Source organism: Sinohyriopsis cumingii, chromosome 4 (genome assembly GCF_028554795.1).
Source record: "Sinohyriopsis cumingii isolate HCF-2022 chromosome 4, ASM2855479v2, whole genome shotgun sequence".
In the NCBI taxonomy this organism is placed as follows: domain Eukaryota; kingdom Metazoa; phylum Mollusca; class Bivalvia; order Unionida; family Unionidae; genus Sinohyriopsis; species Sinohyriopsis cumingii.
In genome coordinates this window covers 117,513,261-117,540,739 of record NC_142964.1, presented here as the reverse complement: position 1 = coordinate 117,540,739, position 27,479 = coordinate 117,513,261, and the positions used below count along the sequence as shown (strand labels likewise).

Genomic DNA, 27,479 nt, shown 5'->3' with positions numbered 1-27,479 from the left:
AACCAAACTAATGCATGACATCCAAGCAAACCTAACAACTTGCTTACCTCCTACAGCAGAACAACTTGATAACTGCCTGCGTTCATTGCTTGACAAACATGCCCAAGCTACCAAGTGCAGAGTATCAATTCAAAAGTGTTCTCCATGGTATAGCAGTGTTAGGGACCAGCTTCGCACTGCTAAAAGAGACCGCCGTAAAGCTAAGAGGCTTTGGCTTTCCACCAGACTCACTATTCATAAGCAAATCTATGAAGCCGCTAAGAAGAATGTCACAAATATAGTCCATGCAGCGAAATCAGCCCACTACACTACTAAGATCAAAGAAAGTTCCAGCTGCAAAGAGCTCTTCGAGATTACTAACAAGCTAATGTCAAGGAACAAATCTACACCACTTCCAACTACCTTCTCTCCAGTCGACCTTCCGGACATGTTTGCAAATTTCTTCCGTGACAAAGTACAAACCATTAGAGATAAGCTTGACACCACAATTTCAATTGACTCGTCGTCACCATACACCTGGGATACAGAATTTGAGCGGCAACCATCAGCATCATTTGAACCTGTCTCTATGGATTTCGTACGTACAATCCTGATGAAGAGTGCACCAAAGTAATGTGAACTTGATCCAATTCCAACATCACTGCTGCTTGAGTGCTTAGATCCAGTATTGCCTTCACTAACTAATGTTATTAATACCTCTCTCTCATCCGGGGAATTCCCATCATTTTTCAAAACTGCCACTGTAAAACCTCTGCTGAAGAAACCAACACTAGACCATAACGATTTAAAGAACTACCACCCAGTTTCTAATCTCCCATTCATATAAAAAAATCTTAGAAAAGGTTGTTCTATCCCAGCTTGTATCTCATCTGAATTCAAACAGTCTTTCTAGCAATGTACAATCTGCATATCGCCCTTGCCACAGTACTGAAACTGCTCTTCTAAAAGTAGTTAATGACATTCTCTCTGCGTTGGATAGCGGAAAGATTACAGTCCTCACCCTCCTTGATTTGTCTGCAGCATTTGACACAATAGACCATGATATATTACTTCACTGTCTCCAGCATGTATTTGGCATTCATACTGTGGTTGAAGTCCTACTTGGTCAACAGGACACAAATTGTATCTGCAAATGGAATACAATCCAGCCCAGTTGATCTATGTTGTGGTGTTCCAGAAGGGTCTGTTCTTGGACCTGTTCTCTTCATTCTATACACTCAGTCGCTCTCAAGTGTCATAGATCATCATCCAGTGTCTCACCAATTGTACGCTGATGACACCCAAATATACAAATCTAGCCACCCAACTGAAGTTGATGCTACCATCCAAAAAGGTGTAGAGAGGTGCATTTCTGACGTGAAATCATGGATGACATGTAACAAGCTGAAGATGAATGATGATAAAACTGAGGACATTCTGATCACAACACAAAGACTTTCTCATTCACATCCTTTACCTCAAACAATAAATATCAGCAACAACAACATTAAATTCACACAATCAGTACGAAACCTAGGTGTTACTCTGGACAGTACTCTCACATTGCACCAACATGTCATGAACATATGCAAGGCTGCATATCTCGAGCTGAGACGCATCAGCTCCATTCGCAAATATCTTTCAGTTGATGCCACTAAAACACTTGTGTGTTCATTAGTACTTTCAAGACTGGACTATTGTAACTCAATTCTGTCTGGTTCATCTCAATATCTGCTCCAGAAACTTCAGAAAGTTCAAAACACAGCTGTTCGGATCATACTTAGAGTACCACGATCAGAGCACACCTCCCCGCTGCTCTGTACCCTACACTGGCTATCCATTCGATCCAGAATCAAACACAAAATTTGTTCTCTGTGCAACATTTCACTGTCGGACTCTAGTCCAACATACCTATCCGACCTCACCCATGTGTACAGACCAGCAAGATACTTACGCTCCTCTTCTGACAATCGTATACTCACTATTCCCACTATGAAAACAACATCATATGGACAGCGTTCTTTTGCATACCAGGGCCCAGCAACGTGGAATGAATTGCCCACTGAACTTAGACACAAAGACACAGTGATCCCGTTCAAGAGTGCTCTCGGGGCCCCGAGTGGCCGAGTGGTCTAAAGCGCTCTTCGTTACGGATCACTGCCATCTCACCTCTGTCTGCGGCGGTTCGAGTCTAAGATTCAGCCAATGTGGGCATGTGAGAAAGCTTGCCAGTAGCTTCTCGTGGGTCGGTGGTTCTTTCCGGGGTTTTCCGGGTTCTTCCTCCACCATTAATACTGGCCGCCATGTATAGCCTATCGTGCTGAAAAATGGCGTTAAACCCCACAACAACAACAACAACAAGAGTGCTCTCAAAACTCACTTATTTCGACTGCAAGAACAAACTTAAAGACCTAATACTGTTTCCTACCTTTAATATTCTCAGCATGTTTTTTTATGTTTTCTAATTTCATGGTGTTTGTTTTTGTAATTATGTCATTATATGTTTGTTTTTTTATCTTATATGTGTTGTCTAATGTTGTAAAGCGCTTAGAGCTTCTAAAGATTAGGCGCTATACAAAGTCCTCATTATTATTATTATTATTATTATTATAGATAGATAACTGCAGTACTTTGTGTGACTATTCTGTGAGAACTTCTGTTATCGTATCGTGCAATTTCCGCCCTTGTGGTGATGCTTTTGACCCGATACTGTAAAGAGACCATCTGTGTCAAGTGGAGATTTCAATATAACATTGTTTGTTTTCATCAAAATGTGAGCGTATACTTTTATTCCCACAGTCGCTGCTGATATTATAACAACAGAGGCAGAAACAACAACAAAAACAACAACTACTACTACTACTTCATCCATTCGAAATATATTCTACTTTCGATTTCCAACGACAACGATTTTGTTTGTAATGTCTTTGAAAATTAATTTACCCTGTTCAGGACGACTACCACAAACTCTCACAAAAGTCCCATCGTTACAGAAAAATGTATATAGCTGACTAATTTTTAAACTAGAGTAACGTGAGACTTTCGCTGGAACAAAAATCGGAAACCACGCTAAAACTTACAGTAAAAGGAATTAATTGACAAATTCATTACCTTCAACCCCGCCTGCATATTTAGATTCTGGAACAGTGTTACATTCACAGAAGTTAAGATATTAAATTAATAATTATTTCTTACTGTCTTTGTTTCTTTGTTTCTAGCAGAGAACTTCGTGTGAATCTACGATTTCAGCAGCAAATTTACCTTGACCTAAGTCGCCAATAGAAGATACCAGAAGGCAGGATTTATGTGTATGGCGTTTAAAAATCACAAAAAAAACCAATTAAAAAAAATTAAAAAAAATAAAAAAAATAAGGAAAGCCGTTGCTGTCCATCTTCGCTACCCAAAGGTGGTCGTTCCACTTTGTTCCAGTTCAACGAAGTGGATTTGCAGTCCTTGGCTAGCGACGGTAGATGGTGTCACTCTTGTAACAAATGCGTATACTTCCCCGTTCTACATTTTACTAAAGAAATAAAAGGGTGTATTTTAGACGGGAAACGTTGTTGGCTAAATGCAAAAAAGAATGATGTGTTAACTTATTTTAATGCACAAATCCTTTCCGTGATAAACACCTGACATGTTTGTAATTTGGGTAATCCTAGTATCCTCTAACCCTTGCCACCTCATTTGTTATATTTGAACATTTATGTTGCGGTGTAGGGTCCCTGTACCCCTACTTAAATGTCCAAAAAAAAAAAATGGGGTGTAAAGGATAAGGGAAACTGGGATTATAGTTTTAGTTTCCTTTAGCGGATTACGTCGAATTACTTGAACGTAATCGAACCTATTGTGGGAAACATATCCACGCACAAAGGGAAAGAAACGAGGGCGAATACTGATTCTGCCATGTACTCTGGGCTAAATGATGAGATAATTTAAAGTAAAATATTAAGTACTGGCAAACAAACCTACAAGAGGCTACTCAGTACAAACGTGTGGGCATTGTACTAGCCACTGAAGCAACGTGTACCCAACAGTAAAATAAATATAACATGATAAATTTGGATCCTGGTACAAGGTTACAAATGAAAAATACACATACATACACAGAATAAAACAAAGAATAAAACCTAAGTTAATGTGATTAAAAAATATTGTGTTGGGGAGAGAGTTCTCTGATAAACTCATGTTTTCTAATGAATCCCCATGTTCATATGTTTGTACATGCATTAGATAAAGTTTCTGAAAATAAATATGGTTAAAACTAAACAAAAAGTCCTTTAAACATGGGCTTTAAAACTTTTAACAGTATTAACATGTTTCAGTTATTTTTATAACGCGTCTGAATATAAATCTAGAAAAATGATTAAATGACATTTTATTTTAAGAGTTTTATATTTCTCTATATTTTATATACATTTTACAAAATTGCAACATTTTTACCTTTTATTTCTTATATTTTATATTTTAATATTTCATATCTTTGTCTGTTTATAATGTTTTCTTTTCCAGAAGAGTCTGTGTCAATTCTTGACGACTACATTTCGAGAACGTTTCTATTAATCAGCACTGTATAGCCATTTTTGTTCTGACCTGCCGTTAAACTCTAATGCATATGGCACTCTGCGGTATACTTTATTGTACTGAGAAGCTGACTTCTAAATACAGCCATATTCGTGAAATAACCGAATACGAGTCTTTCTCAGCAAGAAAAAAAGTGTGACTTTCAGTGTTTTTATGGAGCGAATTTTTTTGTTTAACAATACCTGTGTGTTTAGAGTGACACCTTTGGTGAAGAAAGCTACTCGCACATTTTGTTTGATTCAATCAATACTTAAATCCTTGACCATGGTTTCTCTGATAAGTAATCTTATGCACTGATAAGTAATCGTATGTACTGACAGGTAATCGCATGCACTGATAAGTAATTTTAAGCACTGACAGGTAATCGTATGCTCTGACTTTTAACGTAGCTTTAAAAAAAAAAATCAGTCATATCACTATGATGTCTACAGTGTGGTAGTTTATTGTGATGTCCATCACTGGGATATCATGCAGCAGACATGACATGATGTCCCACCAAATAACATTATCCTGACACAAAGCCGACCGGTCCTAACACTAACCTCTTAATGCTGAGCGCCAAGCGAGGTAGATGTTAATAACATTTTTATAAGCCTTTGGTATGACTCGGCCGGGGTTCGAACCCGGCACTGACAGGTAATCGTATGCACTAATAGGTACTCGTATGCACTGAATTGTAATTGCATGCACTGACAGATAATCGCATACACTGATATGTAAGCATATGCACTGGTATGTAATAATGTGCACTGACAGGTAATCGTATGCACTGACAGGTAATCGTATGCACTGATAAGTAACTGTATGCACTGATAAGTAATCGTATGCACTGACAGGTGGTAGTCGTATACATTGATAAGTAATCGCATGCTCTGCTAACAAACATGGAAAACCCGTTTTCTTTGAAGACTTGATTACATCCAACGTATCTACACCACCCAAACAAAAATACTTTAGACATGTTTTTACATATCTCCTGTCTGATATATAGACATTAACTTTTTGGGTAGGTGACCTACTTGTCACAACGCAGCATCCTTACTTATAGTGTAGTCACTGTAGTGTGTGAAAACCAGATCAACAGATGGGTCTAGCTACAAACAAGTCTCAAGCTGTGATTGCCATCTTGGTAAACAAGTGGAAGGTCAGATGGTACGAACTTTAAGCCCTTTTGAAAGTAAACAAGTTAGTCATGGTGGTTGCAATTAGCTGGGGGAAATCTCCACGTCTTGCCAATAGTAAAGGCACGTAAAAAAAAGTGATTCTCTCTCTCTCACTCCCACAAAAAACGAACTTAAAAAATGTTCACTTACACTTGCGTTTTTTTCTCCATTATCTGAATAGCTTACAATAAGTAAGAATATACAAATAAATATTTCATTTTGTTTGACAGCCAATTAACAAAACAAAAAGATTATTTGTTAAAAGCGTGAATGATTCCTCTCCTCCGGTCCTCTTCCATTCTCAAATGTTGCTTAACTAACACTTAAAACTGTCGTGTGAACTTCAAGTCTTGCACTTTTAGTTCAAGATCGTAAATTACGCGTAACAAATTGATTCATTTGCTCGTATATGTAATTAAATTCTGTAATTTTTAACACGTTGAGATATCCAATTTTGTCCCCTCCCCCCCCCCCGCAAAACTCATAAGTATGAAGAAAATATAAATTTCTGGACACAAAATCCTGTTTTGTAACCCACAAAGATTAAAAAATAAAACAAGCATTTCATTTTTAACATCATTTGTTGTATATGTATTACAAGTATATGTCGGTGAGGAAATGTCGTTTACAAAATTTTTCCTACGACATTCTATATAATCAGACTGTCTTCGCTTACGATGGTCCATGTGTCTAACTGTAACGTTTATTTGTTGCTTTTTTTGGTGACAGAGTCCAGTAAATCACCAGGGCGAACTTGACTGGGTAACTGTCTCAGGCGCGAACTGTTCTTAAATCTCTTAAACGTTTATTCTTCAATCCAAGGGACCCTCGATATTAGAAAACATCATAAAACAGGTTATTTCTAGGTTAAATTATATTATTTACTGTGCTGCATAACGTGAAGGAAATAATTTGTCCTAACTAGGAGGGTGCTGATGTGCCGCTAAACCGCAGCATATTTTACTGGTTAGGGCTTGGGGACGTCATCTCGTTTTGGTCTACTTGTGAAATGTACCTCGTGATATTATTTGTTATATTTTGTTCCCCGTCCTCCCAATGGTTTGTGTATATATGGAAATGAATAAATAAAATAAAGGGAAAATGTATTTTGGATTGACTTTGGTACGTTACTGTGTTTTGTTTTGTTTTTTTTGTTGTTTTTTTTGTTTGTTCGATCTTAATATTTTGGTTTTTGTAATTCCTTTTGTAAAGAACTTGGGTTTTGTACTCGTCTCTTTCAATGTATGTTTGCCCGTGGGCTAGTTTCCTTGCCTCTTGGTCCCATGTTGCTGTTTCTTGTTAGAATTGTGATCTTTGCCTTTCAGTAATAATAATAATAATAATAAGAATGATAAACACCTGTCTTTAACGATGATAAATTTGGTCATGACTGACCTATCTGCCATGTGGTCCTCAATTTAGTTTGTCCCTTTTGTGTAGTTCTTTGTATATACGTTGTTGTCTGTTTCCCATTTGTTCGTGTAAGGAGACGGTCTTATCTATTTATTTGATTAAAATTGTTAAAAGGCTGTAAAGATTTTGTGTCCTAGAAACCAATAAGGTATCTAGTTGTGTTTCTTTTTCTTCTCTCTCTCTCTCTCTCTCAGTTGTTTTGTTTTGGTTTTGTGTGGGGGGTAAGCACCATACATAAGTGCGTACTTTCCTATGTTGTAAAAGCTACAGAAATGACCTCGCGCACGTGTGGATGAGTTTGATCTCTGACCTATTTTGTATTCATACCCAGGGTTAATTGACACTTTGTTTAATTGTATATTAACTTGAAAATGCCGATATGCTCTCATTTGTAATAACTGCTCTCTTTTAATCAATGAATACGTCTTCATTCTATGGAGTTTATTCGGTCTTTTATTTTTAAAAGTTTAAAATAGACTTACTGTTGTTGAACTATTTTCTATAGCGGAATAATTAAGACCACGATGGTTACTATTAATATTGTGATGACACTAGATGTTGGCAGAGAGGTTCTCAAGTTAAGACAAGCGATGGGGGTTCGAACAGTTATGCGTTTTACAAGTCTGGTTTTGTTGTTGTGGATGTCATGCGTGAAATCGTAAGTATACGTTAGGTTAAATTGTAGGCCTGCAAATATATTTACACGTGTAACTTTTATTTTCGTATTCATCAATCTTTGTACCTCGTTATTTGTGGATAGAGAGAAGAACACATACGACGACAATGCGTTGAACAAAAATGCATTCCTCATTGTTCATTGATGTCTCAGTGAAACAAGTGCATATAAAGTGATAGAATTTTGTATGTGCTTAAAATATATATAATAAAATACTTTAATTTGTTACTTTAAACAGAGACGGTATCTATACTGTATTTTGGCGTTCCTTCACTTCAGTCAGTGCAGTAGCCGTACTGTATGTAGAAGGTCTAGTATGTACGCAGCTTTTATTTTTATTTACATTGTAGACACAAGTATATGCAGTAACACGAGCCTACTTTAATTTAAAGTAAGGGAGTGGGGTGGGATCATCCAAACCTCACCTCCCTCTCCGTAAAAATCCTCTCCAAACAACAATACACATTAGCTCGCAACAACAACCAGACCGTTTTCTGGGGTATATTTTATTTATTTCTTTAGTTGGGTAGGAAAAGTTGTGGCACAAAGACATCATGATAGAGCTCTAATGGAAATGACGTCCATATCAAAATTGCAAAGATAAGTTTCCAACATTGTATGAGCTATTTTTTTTTCTTCATATTTTTTCATTTAGCTTCATTTCTAAATGGTGAGTCAAATTGGTATTTATTTTAAAAAACCACATGCCTCATAAGCTTTATAAGATGTATTTCATACTTTATAAGTTATCTTGTACAGTTGATAAGATAGATATGTTACAAATGCTCATAGTAGAATATTGCCCATAAAATGTAGATCCTATTGCACTGGTTTTAAAATTAGGGTAGGTAAAAAAAAAAAATTAAAAGGAGGGTGTGTGTGTGTGTGTGTGCTGGGGTTGTCAATGGAAAAATGGATACATATTTTTGGGGCTATATCTTGTTTGTTTTATAAGATATATACTTAATCAATTATATATTTTATAAGATATTTAATAAACTTTGTAAGATATATAAACTTTATAAAATGTCTTACAATTTTAATTAAGATATAAAGTTTGTGAGATGTATTTTAAAATGTGTGAGATATATCTAAACTAAGTGTATGTAGATATATATTTATTTATAATTTATGCTAAAAATATATCATAAACATTTATGAGATGTATTTTAAAATGTGTGAGATATATCTAAACTAAGTGTATGTATATATATGATATTTATTTTATAATTTATCTTAAACATTTATGAGCTGTATTTATAAACTATTTTAAGTATCAGATAAACTTTATCAAATGTTTTAATTAAAATTGTATAAAAGATGTCAGAAACAGTTCATAAGATATATAGTTATGACAGATTTTAATAAACTAAGAAGATATTTAGTTTTATATACTATGTTGGTAATTATCCCAAACTAGATATCTCTTACAATTTTGAAGAAATTGAATAAAATTGTGTCATAGGATATTTTGTATATTTTATAAGCTATTTTGTCAACTTAATCAGTTGTCATTAAATTTGTAAAAATATTTGATACATTTTGTACAAGTTATCCTATAAACTTTAAAATCTCTTTTAAAATTAAGATATCCTATAATTTTATAAGGTACCCCATTAAGACATGTTATAAATTAGATATGAACAGAGTTATTTCAGATGTTTAGAAATGTATAATATAGACAGTATATAATGCATCTTTTGTAGGTTATGCATTTTGTTCAATCTACACACATAATAATATAGTCAGTCCAACCTCAAGAGAATTGCTGGAAAAATAAATTATATATTTTTCAAGTAGCAATAAGCCTAGTGAATGACTTAAAAAGATTTAAGAAAACATAATTGGTGGAACACAATTAAATCTAAAAGAATGGTACTGTAGTAGGGATAGCTGATGATTTGATTTTGATTTTGAAAATGCTGATGATATTAGAGACAAGATGGCTCTAATTAGAAACAGTAACATCTATAATTTTGTTTTAAAGGAAATATATATTTTATACTTGAACTCTGACAATTTTGCCAGCCATCTACACCCCAGTACATTTATTTAACATTTTATATTTTGTTGCAGAGGTTGAATTTAGTGAGTCTGATCAGATAATGTAGTTATCATTTAGATGTTAACAAATTAACTTCAGGAAAATTCATTATTGGGATATCAAAGGTTTAGTTTAACATTACAGACACAGATTTGTGTATCATTAGCCAGTTAGAGAAATGATATCAGGGTGACTCCTGTGAAGTCCACTAGGCTGATGGGAGGCAGCAATGGATAGAGTTTTTGAATTTGAATTTGGTGTAGTGAAAAGAAACTATTAAACATGTTGACTAGAAGTTTGTTTGTTTGCTCTACCTGCTAATTCCCTGATGTACATTAGTTCTACCATCTCGTTTTCCAATGGAATTTAAGCAGTCATTCACACACACACACACACACACACACACACACACATATATATATATATATATATATATATATATATATATATATATATATATATATATATATACACACGTGTATGTGTGTTTAATTTTAGTTGTTTGATTATTTTATGACCCTGATTGCTGTGACAAGTACATGGTACCATCAGAAATCTGAAGAGATTTTTGTTAGTGCATGATTCCATGAAACTGACATTTTTGATTTCTTTAGGGTGACCCAAGTCAGTTAATCATCCAGACCCATTTAAAAAAAAGAAAATTTTTGGATATTTAAGAAGGGATTAAAACAAGTGCATAAGAGATTACAAACAGGATTTAGAAGGATAACTATTTAAAATGGTAATTAGCTTAGGTACTTCTTGGCTTTTTCAAACCATGAATAAAAGCATAGTACACTTAACTAGATACATGTATTGTAAGTTAAAGGTACATGATATTCCATTTTTAGCTAAATGTATGTAATTTCAGATTTTGTATAACTCAAAGGCTGCTGCTTTGTAAAACTTAAACTAGTCACCTGCCTGCTTAAATTCAACACAGGATTACAGATAATGCTTTTATCATCCTGATTGTTAGTATAGATGTACCGTGTATATTTAATTCATTTGACATAGTGTTAAGAACATTACAAATAAAGAATTAGAGAACATCAAAGGAATTTTGGAGTATATGCCACAGTTTATGAGAAGATGGTAATTTGGGAGTTTATAATAATAATAATAACGATAATAATGCATTAGATGTAAAAGCACAAAATTCATAGAAAACTCAAGAGAGCATGTATTTAAATATTTAAAATGACAACTGTCCCTCAAGAAGATAGTTTTAAAAATCTGATTTGAATACATGTAGATTGATTCTGATCTAATGGTTTTGTGGAGTTCATTCCATAAAATAGCACAAAATTGAGCACGTAAATTTTTTAAAGCATTTGCTTTTATATATATATATATATATATATATATATATATATATATATATATATATATATATATTAAAAATTGCATGTCATTTAAAGTTTTGTTATAAAGCAATTTGATATACCAGTACTATTGGTTTATCAAATTGTGATCTGCCCATGGTGCAGTAATATGCATATATAAACATTCTTGCAACTGTGTGATGCCGATTCTAGGGCTGTAGATGAATGATTAATTTCCACTCATTAATCATATGTGTTGTATGAAAATAATGATAAAGAGTCTCAATAATCCCCAAAGGAATTTAATATAGTACACAATTCCATTGCAATTCTTTATGCTTTCCATTCCCAACTCTCTCATGCATAAGGGACAAAATAAGCAGAAAAAAACGAGTGAGAAAGATAAAGAATTTGGGCTGGATGAAAACCTTGAAACTGAGCTTATACCAAGTAACCTTTAAGAATATGGTTCATCATAATGGTATGTACACACTTTCCTTGGTTACAAGTTACACATACTGTAACTTAATGCTTTGTTGCTGTTGCTGCTTTAACCAATTATACTGTTCTAAAATGGATTATTATTAATTAAATATGAAAATTTACAACTGCCACTCTCTCTCTCCTCTCCCTCTCTCTTTCTCTCTATCTCTGGACCATCGTAGCAAGATATGGGTGAAAATCCATGAAAAGGTGAGGTAGAGGATTTTCGTTTGTCTTACAATGATGTCTCAAGACCTATGATTGGTAGAAGTCAAGCTAACCAAATGGAGAGTGAGAGAGAAAATGTTATGGTAGGTAATAATGTTAATTGAAACAGAATAATCACTTAGATCAATTGTAAATATATTAAAATATTTTTTATTACCTAATCAAGGTTCATTCAGGTTCATCATTTCTTCCTTTGCTCCCACATCCCCTGTTCTGTTCAAAAGGAGTAGTCACTTCCTAAAATTCAAGTCTAGCTTGACCACTGTGATATCATGCACTGATCATTAATCTCACTTTAGGTCCTTGGTGTTGTTCCTCTGATTTAAAATCAAACAGACCATGCAGATATGGAGGGCAAAATTTGTCTTAACTTTCAACGAGTTTAACCTATGGCTCTGTGGTGTCTGAAAGAAAATAAATACTGATGTAGAAAAAAAAAACAATATATGCAACTATGAGGAAAAAAGAAAGAAAATACAGTCTAGTGTCAGACCAAGTCATAGACAGGTTGCAGAGATCAGAAAGCACATCCTCACCATGAGCAAACTGCAGGTGACGGTAACAGTAATTCAACCAACCCAACATAGAGCAAGCAATAGGATAAAACTCCAAAAAGGCAGAAAGTCACTCAGGATGAAAGACTTTACTTACTCACAAATGCTAAAAGGAATAAAAACTCATGGTTTGTGTGACATGTAGTTCTGTCTTATTTTTTCTTTTTCTAACATTACCAGTGGCAGTAATGTCAGAAAAAAAGGCAGAAAACTTGTTGGTCTATGGTCACTGCTTAGAGACAATGGAAGATCATCGTAAAAGCTTATTTTATTCAGTAAGGTTCACTGCAACCATAACACAAATCTGGTTGTCTGGACTACCAGTGTGTAAAGATGCTAATGTGGATATAGTCAATTTGCCTCTGTAGACCATGTACAAAAATTTAGGGCTTTTCTTCATCAATCATTTTGAGAAAAAACCTGTTATAGTCTTCAATACTGTAGTTTGATTTTCATCTGCAGTGGTTAGGTCTGCATGGTACAGATAATGGAGACGTGAGGACATCTCATCAGAAAGCATGGGGAACACATCATTAAAATGGTTTAGGTGCATTAGATCAGATAGCTACATGTAAGGTGGTAGAGTTCCACTCTAGAGTTGTGTTTGAGTTCTGGTCATGCAAAGGCTGTAGAGTCTATTATAGGTTTTTTTGGATCATTTATAAACAGAACAGTTGAGGCTTGTCAATTATCATTCTGATTTTTAGTATGTATCCACCCGTATTAGCTAGTAATTATTATCAGACTAATTATTGTTAATAAAATACAAATAATAATAATAATAATACATCATGATTCATTGAAATTGCATCTTGGCTTTTGTAATCCACCAAAAACAGTTTAAAAATGAAAACATGAATTACTGTATAAACATATGTGAACCATTATATTTTTATTCCCCTGTCTGGACCCCACTTAATGTAAAATTATACAGAATACCACATATCCTTGCCTGTAAGATGAGTCCAACTGCACACAGCATAGATCTTAATCTGCCATATCATAATGTATGCAGATCAGGGTCAGTATTGTTTGTTCTTCTGATTACTGCTACCAGACTGTACAGGCTCAGATCTGCTGGTGCATGATGCAACAGCAGATCTGAGTCTGCAGTTTGCAGTTAGACATGTAAGAGAGTATATATGGTAATAACTTCAATGGCAGTCATTCTTCCATAATCGCATTTTCTTGGAAGATTTTTCCTTTGGTATTAAGCAGTCATGTAGATGGACATACCTGACATTTGTGTAGGTACAAGTGTCCCATACTTGATAATTAAGTATCACTTGGACCAATTACTGCCCATAATAGTCTTTCATTCTTCTTAAAGTGGTTGGATGGAAAAATGACTTTCTTTCTAAGTACATGTTTCCGCAAGCCTACACAATAACACCACGAATGTAGGCAGAAGGAGTAGCTTTCCCACAAGCAGAATGGCAGATATGTTTGTCTTTTGTCACTTATTTATGTAAATGTTTTACTGTCAGATCCTAGTTACAGATACCACCCTCCCTCTTTACAGATGCTCAGTGCTATGAATTTTTTTAAAATGAATAAATAACAAAAAGTGCAAGTAGACTCTATAGTGTACATCTTATATCTTAAAGTTTAAATGAATTAAAATTTGTTAAAGTGTATACTTTATAGCAAGACTTCATAATCATTTGCATCGAAATACTTTATTGTGCATTGCAACCATTTTCATACTACTTTTTATAACTTAACAAAATCATTCTTAAAAATGGATAACAATTAGTAATATTACCTTTAAATATTATTTTATATTTGTCACAAAACATTATGTCCTAATGTAACCATGTACATTATGATTTTAATTAATTGGTGGATTTAGAGATCGATCCTCTTATTAGCATTGCAGATTTACATAAGAATACATGTAGATGTATTAATTAGAGCATACACCTGTTGAAGGTAAACAAGTTTTTAGTATATAATGACCATTTCACAAAGAACTGGATGATAAATTTTGTAGTTGTCAACTACAGCATACATGTATATTTGTAGGTTGGATCCAGCTGCGAACACCATAGACCAGATCTGCCATCTTATAATGCACCAGCAGATCTTGGTCTATGCAGTTTGTTAGGGCTAATCAATAGAACCAACACCATAGACCATGATGTAGAAACATATTATGCTATGACATAACATTGTCTTCAGTTTGACTTGACTTAAACTTAAATCTGTACAAAAAGCAAAACTTTGAAACTTGTAGTGTGGCTATATACTTATCTCTACATATGCATGTATGAATTTTAGTGGTGTTTCATGACCCAACAGCACAGTAGTGGTCATGGAGTGCCAACTAAATGTCAAGTTTGAAAATGTGGAAATGATTTGCGAACAAAAATTGGAAGACTTACTATTCCAAATAAATGCAAACATCAAGTGCAAATAGATAAATTATAAAACAGGTTACAAAAGTCTGTAAATTATATATAAAAGAACAGCTAAAGGTAAGACATTTAAAGTCCTTAAAACATTATTAAAATTTTGTACAAACTGTATTTCCTTAAAAAGATTGGCTTGGGTGGTACATCCTTCTTTCTTCAAGTAGTTAACATGTTAATACATCTGTTTTATGGGGTGGAAATCGACACACTTACTCAAGAATGTGCTCCACTGTTAGTGGACACTGGTATGGATTTCATTTTACTTGAGGATTATCCCTTAGTAGGTATGCATGAGTTAGACATGTATCTAATAATGTGATAGGCACAGTGCCTTCTCATCTCTCCAATATTTGTTCAGTAAAGGGGATGCCACTCTCCAATAGTAGGTTTGATGCTCTTGAGTTTGTGCAGTTTTCATTCATTTTGCCAAATATGGTGAACATGCTCATTAAACAATATTTGAAGTCAGTAAATTTTGTTGTGTATTCAATTTGTATTTGTTAACTTTTCTTTTGATTATGTTATATGCATTTGTATTTGTACTTGACCTTATCTAAAATCAAGCACATAGTGTACCTGGCCAGTGACATTTATTTTGTAAACATCATAATACAAAGCTAATATTTCTCTGAGTGTGGAATAAATATTCTGGTCATTTTAGAAGCAACTTGCACACAGATGTAACTTGGACTTAATGCAGACTACTTAATTTTACATGCAACTTGCACACATATGTAACTTGGACTTCTGGCAGACTACTTAATTTTACATGCAACTTGTACACAGATGTTAACTTGGACTTCTGGCAGACTACTACCATCCTATTTTACAAGTCAAAACACCATACCATTTTATAAGTCAAGAATTGTATGGAACACCATACTATTTTACAAGTCAATAACTGTATGGAACACCATACTGTTTTATTAGTCAATAACTGTACGGAACACCATACCATTTTACAATGTCAAGAATTGTATGGAACACCATACCATTTTTAAAGTTATGAGTTATAGATATCTTGCATTCTTCTCAGAAAATGGAAAGAAGGTAAAATCAGTCAAAAATGGGTTGCGTTGTATACTTTGAACAAAGGTTTGGAAGAAGGAATGTGGGTTTTGAACTAACATTTTCACTTGAGGATTTGCAGATTCACTGATTGCTGATCCCATGAAAATACAATGGTCTCTGACAGCTACTGTACAGTTTGTGCTATTACAGCTACTGTACAGTTTGTGCTATTACAGCTACTGTACAGTTTGTGCTATTACAGTTATTTCACATGATATGTAGGCGAAGTACCCAAAATACAGCAAGACATACTTTCAATGGCCACTTTGGGGTAGTTAAAAAAGTGGCTTTAAAGGTTGGCTACTTAATTAATTTTGCGTAAAGGCATGTCAGAGAGTGGCTTTTGAAGACAATGTATTGCAAGAGGATCTTGGAGGCACAAAATGGTTGTTCAAGAAAATGTATTGTGAGGTTATCTTTAAGGCACAAAGTGGATGTGCAATACAATATATTGTGAGGTGATCTTTGAAGCAGGATTGATGGTATTTCTATCTACCCTATGTACAGCATGCAAAACAAGTCCACTGGTAAAGAACATAGACTCTGACATACATTGCATAATGCACCAACAAATCAATGTCTGTGTTGTTTGTTCTATTGATTAGTACTTGCAAACTGCAGAGACCCAGATCTGTCTGCAAATTGCATAAGCAAGTATATACAATAGATCATGTTTTTGCTGTTCTAGATGTTTTTGGCATGCAACATTTGTCCATTTTGTGTTTTCTGGTGGCCATTTCATGCACTTACATTCCACCAAACTGACAAAAAGTTTCTGTTTTTTTTAAGTGAGTACCTGTTCACAATGCCTCGCAGCTTGCGTGGTGGGTCCCAGGGAAAGTACTGTTTGACCCTTAGAAACCTTGACCATGAAAACCCTGCTGGCTACAACTGTCAGGTGTCCCTGCACTTTCTTACCTCAGAAAGCATCATCGCCAGTGAACATATTTATGCCTTCAACAGCACAGAGTCAGGTAATCCATCCTTGATTAACTAAGGCCTATATTTGTTTTTTTTTTCTTTATAGTATTTTAGTGTAGTGTATCCAGCATCTTATCACTGCTGTCATCTTTATTATAGTGAATCCACCATCCTATCACAGATGAAATCTTTATTATAGTGAATCCACCATTTTATCATAGATGTAATCTTTAGTATAGTGAATCCACCATCCTATCACAGCTGAAATCTTTATTATAGTGAATCCACCATTTTATCATAGATGTCATCTTTAGTATAGTGAATCCACCATCCTATCACAGATGAAATATTTATTATAGTGAATCCATCATCCTATCACAGATGTCATATTTAGTATAGTGAAGCCATCATCCTATCACAGATGTAATCTTTAGTATAGTGAATCCACCATCCTATCACAGATGAAATCTTTATTATAGTGAATCCACCATTTTATCATAGATGTCATCTTTAGTATAGAGAATCCACCATCCTATCACAGATGAAATCTTTATTATAGTGAATCCATCATCCTATCACAGATGTCATATTTAGTATAGTGAAGCCATCATCCTATCACAGATGTAATCTTTAGTATAGTGAATCCACAATCCTATCAGAGATGTCATTTTTAGTATAGTGAATCCATCATCCTATCACAGATGTCATATTTAGTATAGTGAATCCACCATCCTATCACAGATGTCATCTTTCATAAATGAATCCACCATCCTATACTATATTGTAACATGTCAAGGGTCAAGGCAAATAAAATGGAATAGATGGACAGCTCATGCCTTTTTCAGTTACTAGATCTCTACAGTGTATTGTAATGTCAAGAAATGTGTGTTCACTACAGAAGTTCTTATATAGATCATAAAGCACAAAACAAAACAAATATAAATAGTCAACACAGTTTATTATGTCTTCCAGGGTTGAATGTGTTTTCTCATAAAATCTAGTGCTCAGAATAGCGAATTATAATATTTGCCAATTTTCAGAACAGATGTTTCATAAAGCACGTTGAAATGACAACAATAATTTCAGTGTTAAATTGCATGTGAAAATCAGCATAAATTTTCCATTTAACCTAATTCACATGATCTCTAACTCAGATAATCCCAATTCCCAAACTAATCTTATACAGAAAAAGAAGTTCTCAAAATTTGTTCAAATAACGTACCGAAGTGGTAATGATTTTGTGCACCCAATCAAGGTTCGGAACCAGGCCCGGGTTTGTGTTTTAGATTCCAATGGTAAATATCTTTGGGGCACAGTCTGGTACCGGATGTCAATAGTGTGTCGCTTGAGTTGAATGCGATAATGTGTGTCTTTTTGTAGCAACAAAGTGTGTGTTGTGTCGTTTTTTTTTATTTCAACATCTAAATGACACAACCACATCAAAAATGGATGGAAATTTATGATTTCAAAATGATACATGAAATTGAATAGGAAATTCTATAATGTCAGTCGGAATACTAAATTTCCAATGGATAGCAGACGACTGTGTAACAGTAACAGTGTCGTCAGCTAAATCCCTCTATGGGAGTTTTTATCTGATATAGCGAGGACATAAACGTTGAAACAATTTTAGATAAACATTATAGTAGTCATTATGAGTGCTAAATGTAATGTGTCGGTAGTAACTAGTCTACCTTGGTATTGAGGCTTGATGAGAGACTTTACTTGGTCTTGAGACCTTTGCTGGAGTCCGGTAGAACCACAACTCCCAAAACGGCGTATCTCACCCCTATTTATAGGTTTTGGGAACACACTCGGGAAGTTCATGACAAAGTTTTCACGAATATGACTAAATATGGAAGAATTCGGAAAGATTAACCTGAGCGCCTCCTAGTGAAAATCCGAGCGCACAATACACACAGTAGTAGAAATGGCGCCCGATTTCAAACGACAAAAATTGCAATTATTTCACAATAAATTATACAAAGATTCAACATTGATGATGAACAGTTTCATCACATGGTGACGAAAAATTATGAACTTACACGAGTTTTACCTTAATCCTGGAGAAAAATGGATACAATTGCCTATTTCTCTCTCAAAATAGAAGGTAAGTGATAACAGTTTACAATCCTGTCATGTACTCACTGGGCTTCAAAAATCTTTACCCAGATGATAAATATATAAACAAGTCATTTTTATATGATTGATATATTGTATCAAATTACTTTTCCTTTGTGCAAGTGTCATATATCAAAAACTTACTACAGTTGCTGTTATTTGTATTGGAAACAGGTACAACTTTCCAACATGAAGGGAATGTAAACAATAAATGGAGATTATAAATTATCTCCAACATTAATGATATGTGCAAATGCACTTTATAAAAATACAAGTTGACAGTTAGTCACGATTGTTTAACTAGCCCCCTCCTGTTGAAATCGTTCGTCCTAGAACTTCTGCTAGTTAAGAAAAGTTATCATATATTCATTTATCTAACTCATCAAAATTCAATGATGCTGATTCAAAGACATAGAGTAACATCTTGCGATATACATGTAACACAACTTTGATAATATTTTAACTACAAAGGATATGAAAAGAATACCATTTCAACCCTATCCCAATACATAATATTCCACACACACTCACGCACACAGAGTTATCCAATTAACATGGTAAGTAATTTTGTCTGTCACAGGAGAGACCGGTGTTCAATTCCCCGCCAGAGAGCCAATTAATAATGTTGGAAATACAGTGATATTTGATGGTTGTTTAATTCCATTTTTTTATATAAAAAATTTTTAATTGAATTTTGAATGTCCATTTAAAGTCTGATTTGATTGTCCCCCTCAGCCAATGATAATGAATGAAATTACAGGAAAAGAAGAAGAAGAAAATTTTGGGGACAATAATTATTAACACTAATGTAAAAGAAATTGCCTAATTCAAGTTGAAACTGAAAATGGAACAGTGTCCTTTTCTTCAGTGTTATTGATAGTGAAGATTCCTCTGTCTGTGTCTCCATATGTCTGGTGCATTGGCTCTCCCTTCTGATGAAAGTGGGATCAGGAAACCACATTGACATCAATTCATATATTGTCCCATCTGTGAGAACTGCTTTTTCGACTCAACTGGGTCGGAATGGTATATAATGGATGTCATTCATGCATAGCTGTATGTGAAATTACAATACACAGATATAGATGATCTAGTTTTTTTCTCGGAATGTACAGAGAATAAAAATATTATAACTATGTTTGTTAATTTTCCTTAAATATCATATAATCCAGTTTTGGGATATCGATGATGAACTTGGATTTCAATTTATTTCAGATTGGAGTCAGTGTGTGAACTTTGATGCCCCCTTCAAAGAAGATCGATACACAGCATCAGTCACAGTACATATTGATGGGAAAAAACTATTTATGCATGAGGAAAAAGTGGATGTGTGGACAGCTAAGAACATCACGCTCATACAGACGGACAAACCTCAGTATAAGCCAGGGCAGACAGGTTGGACATTTCATGATGTAAATCATATTTAGCATTAACATTTCCTTGAGATGAAAGTATTTGACTGGGTATTGAAAAGATGAAATTTTATTTATCTGTGATCATTTTTGTGGAATGGGAGAACTGTTAAAAGCTTTAAAAACTTTTAGTTACAATAAAAGACTGTATAGAAGAGGAAATACAGTTTGACATTTGAAACATTAAATGTTGGTGACAAATACTAAAGTTTATATTAAACTAGAACCCTTTACCTCATGCAAGCATCTTTGGATGCATCTACACCATTCGCATCGAAACACCTTTTGACGCCTGTACAAAAGTCGCATGGAAGCGCCTTTTGACGTTGGCTGTAAACATCAACCATTTTGATGTGGTTTTTGGAGCGCCACCTTTGGGGAAAACCCCCTATTAGATACTACATTCATTTCTGCGAATGACAATTATGTTAGATCACATGGTCACTGTTTATGCACTGGTCGATATCAGCTATTTAAAGTAACTGGGTCGTAATCTCCACTGTCCAAAATGGGGGTTGCGGATTTCATTCAGTACTTAGGAAATTTTCACGATTAGAATCACAACTATGAAAGATTCATTAACCTAGGTAAAGGCTTTGATATTGATTTAGGCAGCAATTAGTTTTTATTAATTATCAAATTCAGATGACTAAGTGATTTAGACGCAGACAAAAACCTTGTAAATTTTGAGTATGAGAAATGGCAGCTACGGTTGGTCACACGGCCTCACCAACATGATGGTGAAAGAGTTTTCTCAAGACTTTAAAGCACATTTAAAAAAAATTCTTCTGTGATAAATAATTACACAGCTATAACATAACTTTTTCCATACACATTAGATGTGTACCAGAATTGTAAAATGGTTAAAATTGCTGTTAAACGTAACATACACTACATTGCTTAACAGTTCACCGGCAACCGTATGCGTATGGAGTCGACTAGGTAACAGTTGTTCTATTTATAGTGCGCTGCACTTTGTAATTATGCTCTATGAGGTAAAGGGTTAAATGTTGGTTTAAAAAAACTTTAAATTTTGGTGACAATCTTAGGAGAAAAAGGTGAGCGGGAATGTAGTCAGTAAATTTGGTCAAATGGGATATTGAAACTTAAGTAAAAATAAATATAGTATATACTCAAAAGTCTCATACAACTGCAAACAGCATAGACCTTGATCTTCTTTGACATGTGCTGGCAAATCAGGGTCTGTGTTATATTGATTACTCCTAATAAACTGCATAGACCCAAATCCGCTAGTACATCATGTGATGGCAGATCTGGGTTTACAAAGTTTGCAGTTGTATCTGTCTTATTTATGCAAGTATATACAGTATTTAAATTTTAAAGTCAAGATCAATGCTTAATATCAATGACACTCAAATATACAAATCTAGCCACCCAACTGAAGTTGATGCTACCATCCAAGGTGTAGAGAGGTGCATTTCTGTGAAATCATGGATGACATGTAACAAGTTGCAGTTGAATAATGATAAAACTGAGGCCATTCTGATCACAACACAAAGACTTTCTCATTCATATCCTTTACCTCAAACAATAAATATCAGCAACACCAACATTAAGTTCACACAATCAGTATGAAAGCTAGCTGTTACTCTGGAATGTACTCTCACATTGCACCAACATGTCATGAACATATACAAGGCTGCATATCTTGAGCTGAGACGCATCAGCTCAATTCGCAAATATCTTTCAGTTGATGCTACTAAAACACTTGTGTATTCATTAGTACTTTCAAGACTGGACTATTGTAACTCAATTCTGTCCGGTTCATCTCAATATCTACTCCAGAAACTTAAAAAAACAGCTGCTCGGATCATACTTAGTGTACCACGATCAGAGCACACCTCCCCGCTGCTCTGTACCCTACACTGGCTATCCATTTGATCCAGACACAAACACAAAATTTGTTCTCTTTGCTACGTTTCACTGTCGGACTCTAGTCCAGCATACCTATTTGACCTCACCCATGTGTACACACCAGCAAGATACTTCCGCTCCTCTTCTGACAATCGTATTACTCATTATTCCCACTATGAAAACAAAGTCATATGGACAGCGTTCTTTTGCATACCAGGGCCCAGCGATGTGGAATGAATTGCCCACTGAAATTAGACACAAAGACATAGTGATCGCATTGAAAAGGGCTCTCAAAACTCACTTATTTTGACTGCAAGAACAAACTTAAAGACCTAATAATGTTTCCTACCTGAAATATTCTCAGCATATTTTTTATTTTTTAATGTTTTTCTAATTTCATGGTGTTTGTTTTTGTAATATTATTATGTTTTTTATTAATAAACAATGAAGTGGATTGCTTCAGTAATAATGATGAAAGTAAAATTGATGATATAATATAAATTGTTCTCAATTTTTATAATTATGCAGAAGAAATCTTAAATGGCAACTTTTTACTTTTTTCAGTGAAGTTTAGGATTCTTCGCATGGACTACAGACTTTTACCACTAACAGATCTGGTAAGTAATATCAGGTGCATTGGAATTTATATTTTGCATGCAGAGAAAACATAAATTAGTAAAAACTAAACAGAAACTATTCCCTAACGAAAACTAGTTACTATTAGATTTAGATATATTGATAGCATGTTCTCTCCACCCCACGTACCCCCAGCCATGCCTCCAATTTCTGATTGGGTTGTGGCCTGATGTTCAACTTTCTTGTTTAAGTCGGGCCTATCCTTGTTAAAAGCTCAGTTTAGGAATCGGCTTGGCATCCTTGTGTATGTCCATATGTTTGTACTTAAAGCAATATTTAGATTACAATTAATGTTCACTTTGTTCTGATTTTAAAGTGTCTAACTTTCTAGTTAAATATAAGGAAGTGTGGACACAAAGGGAGTCTTTTGTCAGTTGTTTCTTGTTAACATCGTAACACAGCAGACGTGGACAAGGAAACTTTTATTATTGTGTCAGCTGCTTTATGTTAACCTAATAAGACAGCAGTCATGGACATAAGTACATAATGGTACTCTTCATAACATCAAGTGATCATTTGCATGACAAAGAAAATAGGAAAACCAATAGGTATCAGTTTAATTTATCCTTGTCAAGGTCATTGAAGCTGTGGCCAAGTGCAGATATAGTCTCTTCAAGGCAGTGAAAAAATCAACACTTCTGCCTATTAAAAAAAATAAGAGCAGGACAAGTTCCACAAGCAGATTCTTCAATAAGTTAACCAATTGTTAAGACTTACAGCCCTTGATATTTATTTTCATTAAATTTGTCTGTTGAACCCTTCTTCTTTCTGTCACATTTTTACATGCAGTGTATCTCCATTACCTGTGTTTGCATGCTATTAGTAGTAAATCCAGTGGTCTGTGACTTTATGTGAGTCGTGGTCCCTGATTGCCCATCCTCCTGACCCTGGTTTCTACAGCATTACTTTGTTAAGCATGGTTGGATTTCAACCAAACTTGACATAAATCTGTATGCATATGAAACTTAGGTTCTTCAAATTTTAAGAATACCACAAGAGTTATGGACTTTGACATTGGATTCCACAGCATAACTAAGGACTGTTGGATTTCGACCAGCTTTATCATACACTGTTACACTGATAAGATCTGGAAGGCATTGTATTTTTAGCATTTCATGTATCATTGAGGGGAGTTGTTACCATTGAATGTCCAACTTCTAAATTTAGTCTTCAGAAATAAGTTTTTTCTGTTTAAGGCCCAGTTATGAATGGGGGTCTCTGTGTTTAACCCCTTGATAATATCTATTGCTAATGTCACCTCTGATAATATCTCTTGTTAATGTCACCTCTGATAATATCTCTTGTTAATGTCACCACTGATAATGTCTCTTGTTAATGTCACCACTGATAATATCTCTTGCTAATGTCACCACTGATAATAACTCTTGTTAAGGTCACCACTGATAATATCTCTTGTTAATGTCTTTCCAGCAAAGAATCACATGAATCTGAATTAATTTTAGTTACAAAACACACCTGCAGTAGCACAATTGGTAAATTATCAGACACTTCATCCGAGGGTCACAGGTTTGATACTAGGCCAGGTCATCTAGGGTTGGCTGCCCCAGTCTGTCCTTAGGAAAGGCACCTAGTTCCCATTTTCTCTGCCTGGAAACCACCAACTACTTTTATTATATAACACTAGTGGCCATCAGAGAATGTTCTCTTTTTTTACACAACTATAATTACATAACACTAGGGGCCAGCAGAGAACGTTCTTTTTTCTACACAACTATAATTACATAACACTAGGGGCCATTAGAGACTGTTCTGTGTTTCTACACAACTATAATTACATAACACTAGGGGCCAGCAGAGACTTCTGTGTTTCTACACAACTATAATTACATAACACTAGGGGCCTGCAGAGAATGCACTCTATTTCTCCAGAACTATAATTACATTATAATTACATAATACTAGGTCCAGCAGAGAATGCCCTATTTCTATTATTTTGTGAAAAACTTTATTAAATGCAAAGCGTTTGTCAAAATGTTGATTTAGATCAGTACTAGGATATATCTTGGACTTAGCTAAATCTGGATAGGTTATAAATGGATTCATTCATGTTTTTACCTATCTGCTTATAAATCTTCTATGATGCAGAATTTAACAATGAACATCTTGCTTTCAGTTTGAGCTGATTACCATTGATAATCCAGGAGGTGTGCGGGTTATGCAGTGGAAGAATGTTGATGCATCTAAAGGTGTGTAAATCCCAGTGTTGTAGCATTGAACCCATGACCCTATGAGCTAGTGAAAATGTATCTCATTAAATTTCAGAAGGTCAAATAGTTGTTTGTATAAGTACAGTTCAAAAGGTATCCCCAAAAGGAGTGTGTAGAGGTTAAGATTTAGAAGACATAGGGCCATAACCTGTTGCTCATTGGTAAGGTTCTCTGACTTGTTTTGATACCTTCTACTAAGGCTAGGTTTCCAGACTGGTTTTGATTCCTACAACTACTTTTTGGAATCAATAGGTTTTATTTATGACTTTAAAACTTTTTAGACTGCAGGTAACTGTGGTGTGAGTTTTAAAGATTATAGAGTTTTGATTTTTGAAAGCCTTGTAGAAATATTGTCATATGGTTTGTTCCATGATTCCATAGCATTTTCTCATTGTTATCACTAGTCAGTAAAATTACTACTTGCTAGACATTTGATATAATTTTAAATGGAGGAAATTTGTGTGAAAACTACTGTATATGCCTGCTTACAAGACCCTGCAAATACCCAGCTCGGATGTCACAACACACTGGCAGTATGCATCAATCCAGTTTGTTAGGAGCATTGAATATTACAACATAGACAATGTTATGCAGGTACATTTTACATTGGCAGATCAGGGTCTATGATATTTGCAGTTGGACTTGAGTATATATGGTATATTGTATAGTAATTTTAGTGTAAAAATATCAGAATATAGGAATTATTGCTGGAATACATGTATAAGATGTATGTATAATAGTTGCTAAATTTTCAAGGATAATGTCCTGGATATCATATTAATTATGTCTTACAGTTTTATTTACATTCTGATGTTTTTCTAGATTGCTGGCTGGATTTATTAATTTCACACATGCACTGTTTGTGATGTTCTTTATGTTGTACATGTATGATTCCAATACAGGACTGGTGAGTCTTGAGATGAAGTTGTCAGATGATCCGGTACTTGGAACTTGGAACATTAAGGCTTATGGAGCAGATGATGACACTGTTCAGTCCTTTAAGGTGGAGGAGTATGGTAAGAGTGTATCTTGTTTTGTTGAATTCATATTTTCATGGTATAACTCTTTGTTCATTAGTTGTCCATTGTCCACATAGCATCCATTTACAATTGCTAGATGAATTTCAACCCAACTTTACACAGCGCATCCTGGTTTAAATGGCTTTCTAGTTGTTATGCCAATCTGTCACTGACAAGGGCACTGAAAATAGGCAAATCTTTAGATGACTTCCATCAAAACCAATGAACAGACATGACGTAAACTCTGACTGAAAGCATCCTAACATGAACACCTTTTAGGTTTATACAAATAATGCAAATCTGCCATTAAATATGGCCATCATTACCAAATATGGAGAAGCCTGTCCATTATCTGGCAACGATTGCTATTTTCAGCCTCTGCTCAAAACAACTGACATACCAGTCAGAAGCAAATGTCGAATATAGCCATCATTATTAAAAACAGAAAAACATTTAACTCTTTAACTACTGGTGCCAGTGTATATCTCACTACTTTAGGTGATTATGACTTGATGAAATCTTTTTATATCTCCATCACAAACTTTGTGGTTGGCTTGCGCTTGTAGGAAGGAAGAAACCTGTCAAGTTTTGGGGTTAAAGGTGAAAGTTAAAACTCATTGTGGCTGAACAGTGAAAAAATCATTTCTGCCCAAAAATGTTACTTTTCAACCATGTTTCTTTACCAATGTTTGTGGATAGAATGCGCATGTGTATGATTTGAACTTTTAATATAGCATAAACAATTTTTCAGTTGTATCAGGGCCCCGATTGGCTGAGTGGTCTAAAGCGCTCTCTGTTATGGATCACTGCCATCTCACCTCTGCCAGCATGGGTTAGAGTCTCAGATTCAGCCAATGTGGGTATGCGAGAAAGCTTGCCAATAGCTTCTCGTGGGTCAGTGGTTCTTTCCGAAGTTTTCCCGGGTTCTTCCTCCACAATTATTTCTGGCCGCCATGTATAGCCTATCATGTGCTGAAAAATGGCATTAAACCCTACAACAACAGCAACAACAATTTTCAATCATATCGCTATAATGACTGCAGTGTAACAACTTATAGTGATGTCTAGCACTGGGGCATCATGCCACATACATGTTGCATGATGTCCCACCCAGTCACAGTATCCTGACACCAGGGCAACCCGTCCTAACACTATTCTTAAGCTTAACATTGAGTGCTAGTGTGGCAGCTGTTAGTATCATTTTTATAAGTCTTTGGTATGACTCAGGGTGGGTATGTTCAAACCCGTGACCTGCACCCAAGGCAGATGCTCTAACCATTAGGCCACTGAAGAAGTTGCATTCTCAGTAAGAAAGAGGCTTGTTCATTTTTAAAT

At 34.8% G+C, this 27,479-nt stretch overlaps 1 protein-coding gene across 1 annotated transcript in view; it reads left to right on the top strand.

Annotated features, from left to right (window-relative positions):
- The first annotated feature begins 7,675 nt into the window (after positions 1-7,675).
- LOC149801964 (alpha-1-macroglobulin-like) overlaps positions 7,676-27,479 on the top strand; it is a 146,424-nt gene continuing 126,620 nt past the window's right edge. Inside the window, exons 1-6 of the mRNA XM_089956362.1 lie at positions 7,676-7,795; positions 16,722-16,906; positions 20,190-20,369; positions 22,826-22,878; positions 25,032-25,104; positions 26,028-26,141. Of these exons, the coding sequence (XP_089812488.1) occupies positions 7,683-7,795; positions 16,722-16,906; positions 20,190-20,369; positions 22,826-22,878; positions 25,032-25,104; positions 26,028-26,141 (718 nt within the window). The 5' untranslated portion in view covers positions 7,676-7,682. The remainder of the gene's footprint in view (positions 7,796-16,721; positions 16,907-20,189; positions 20,370-22,825; positions 22,879-25,031; positions 25,105-26,027; positions 26,142-27,479) is intronic.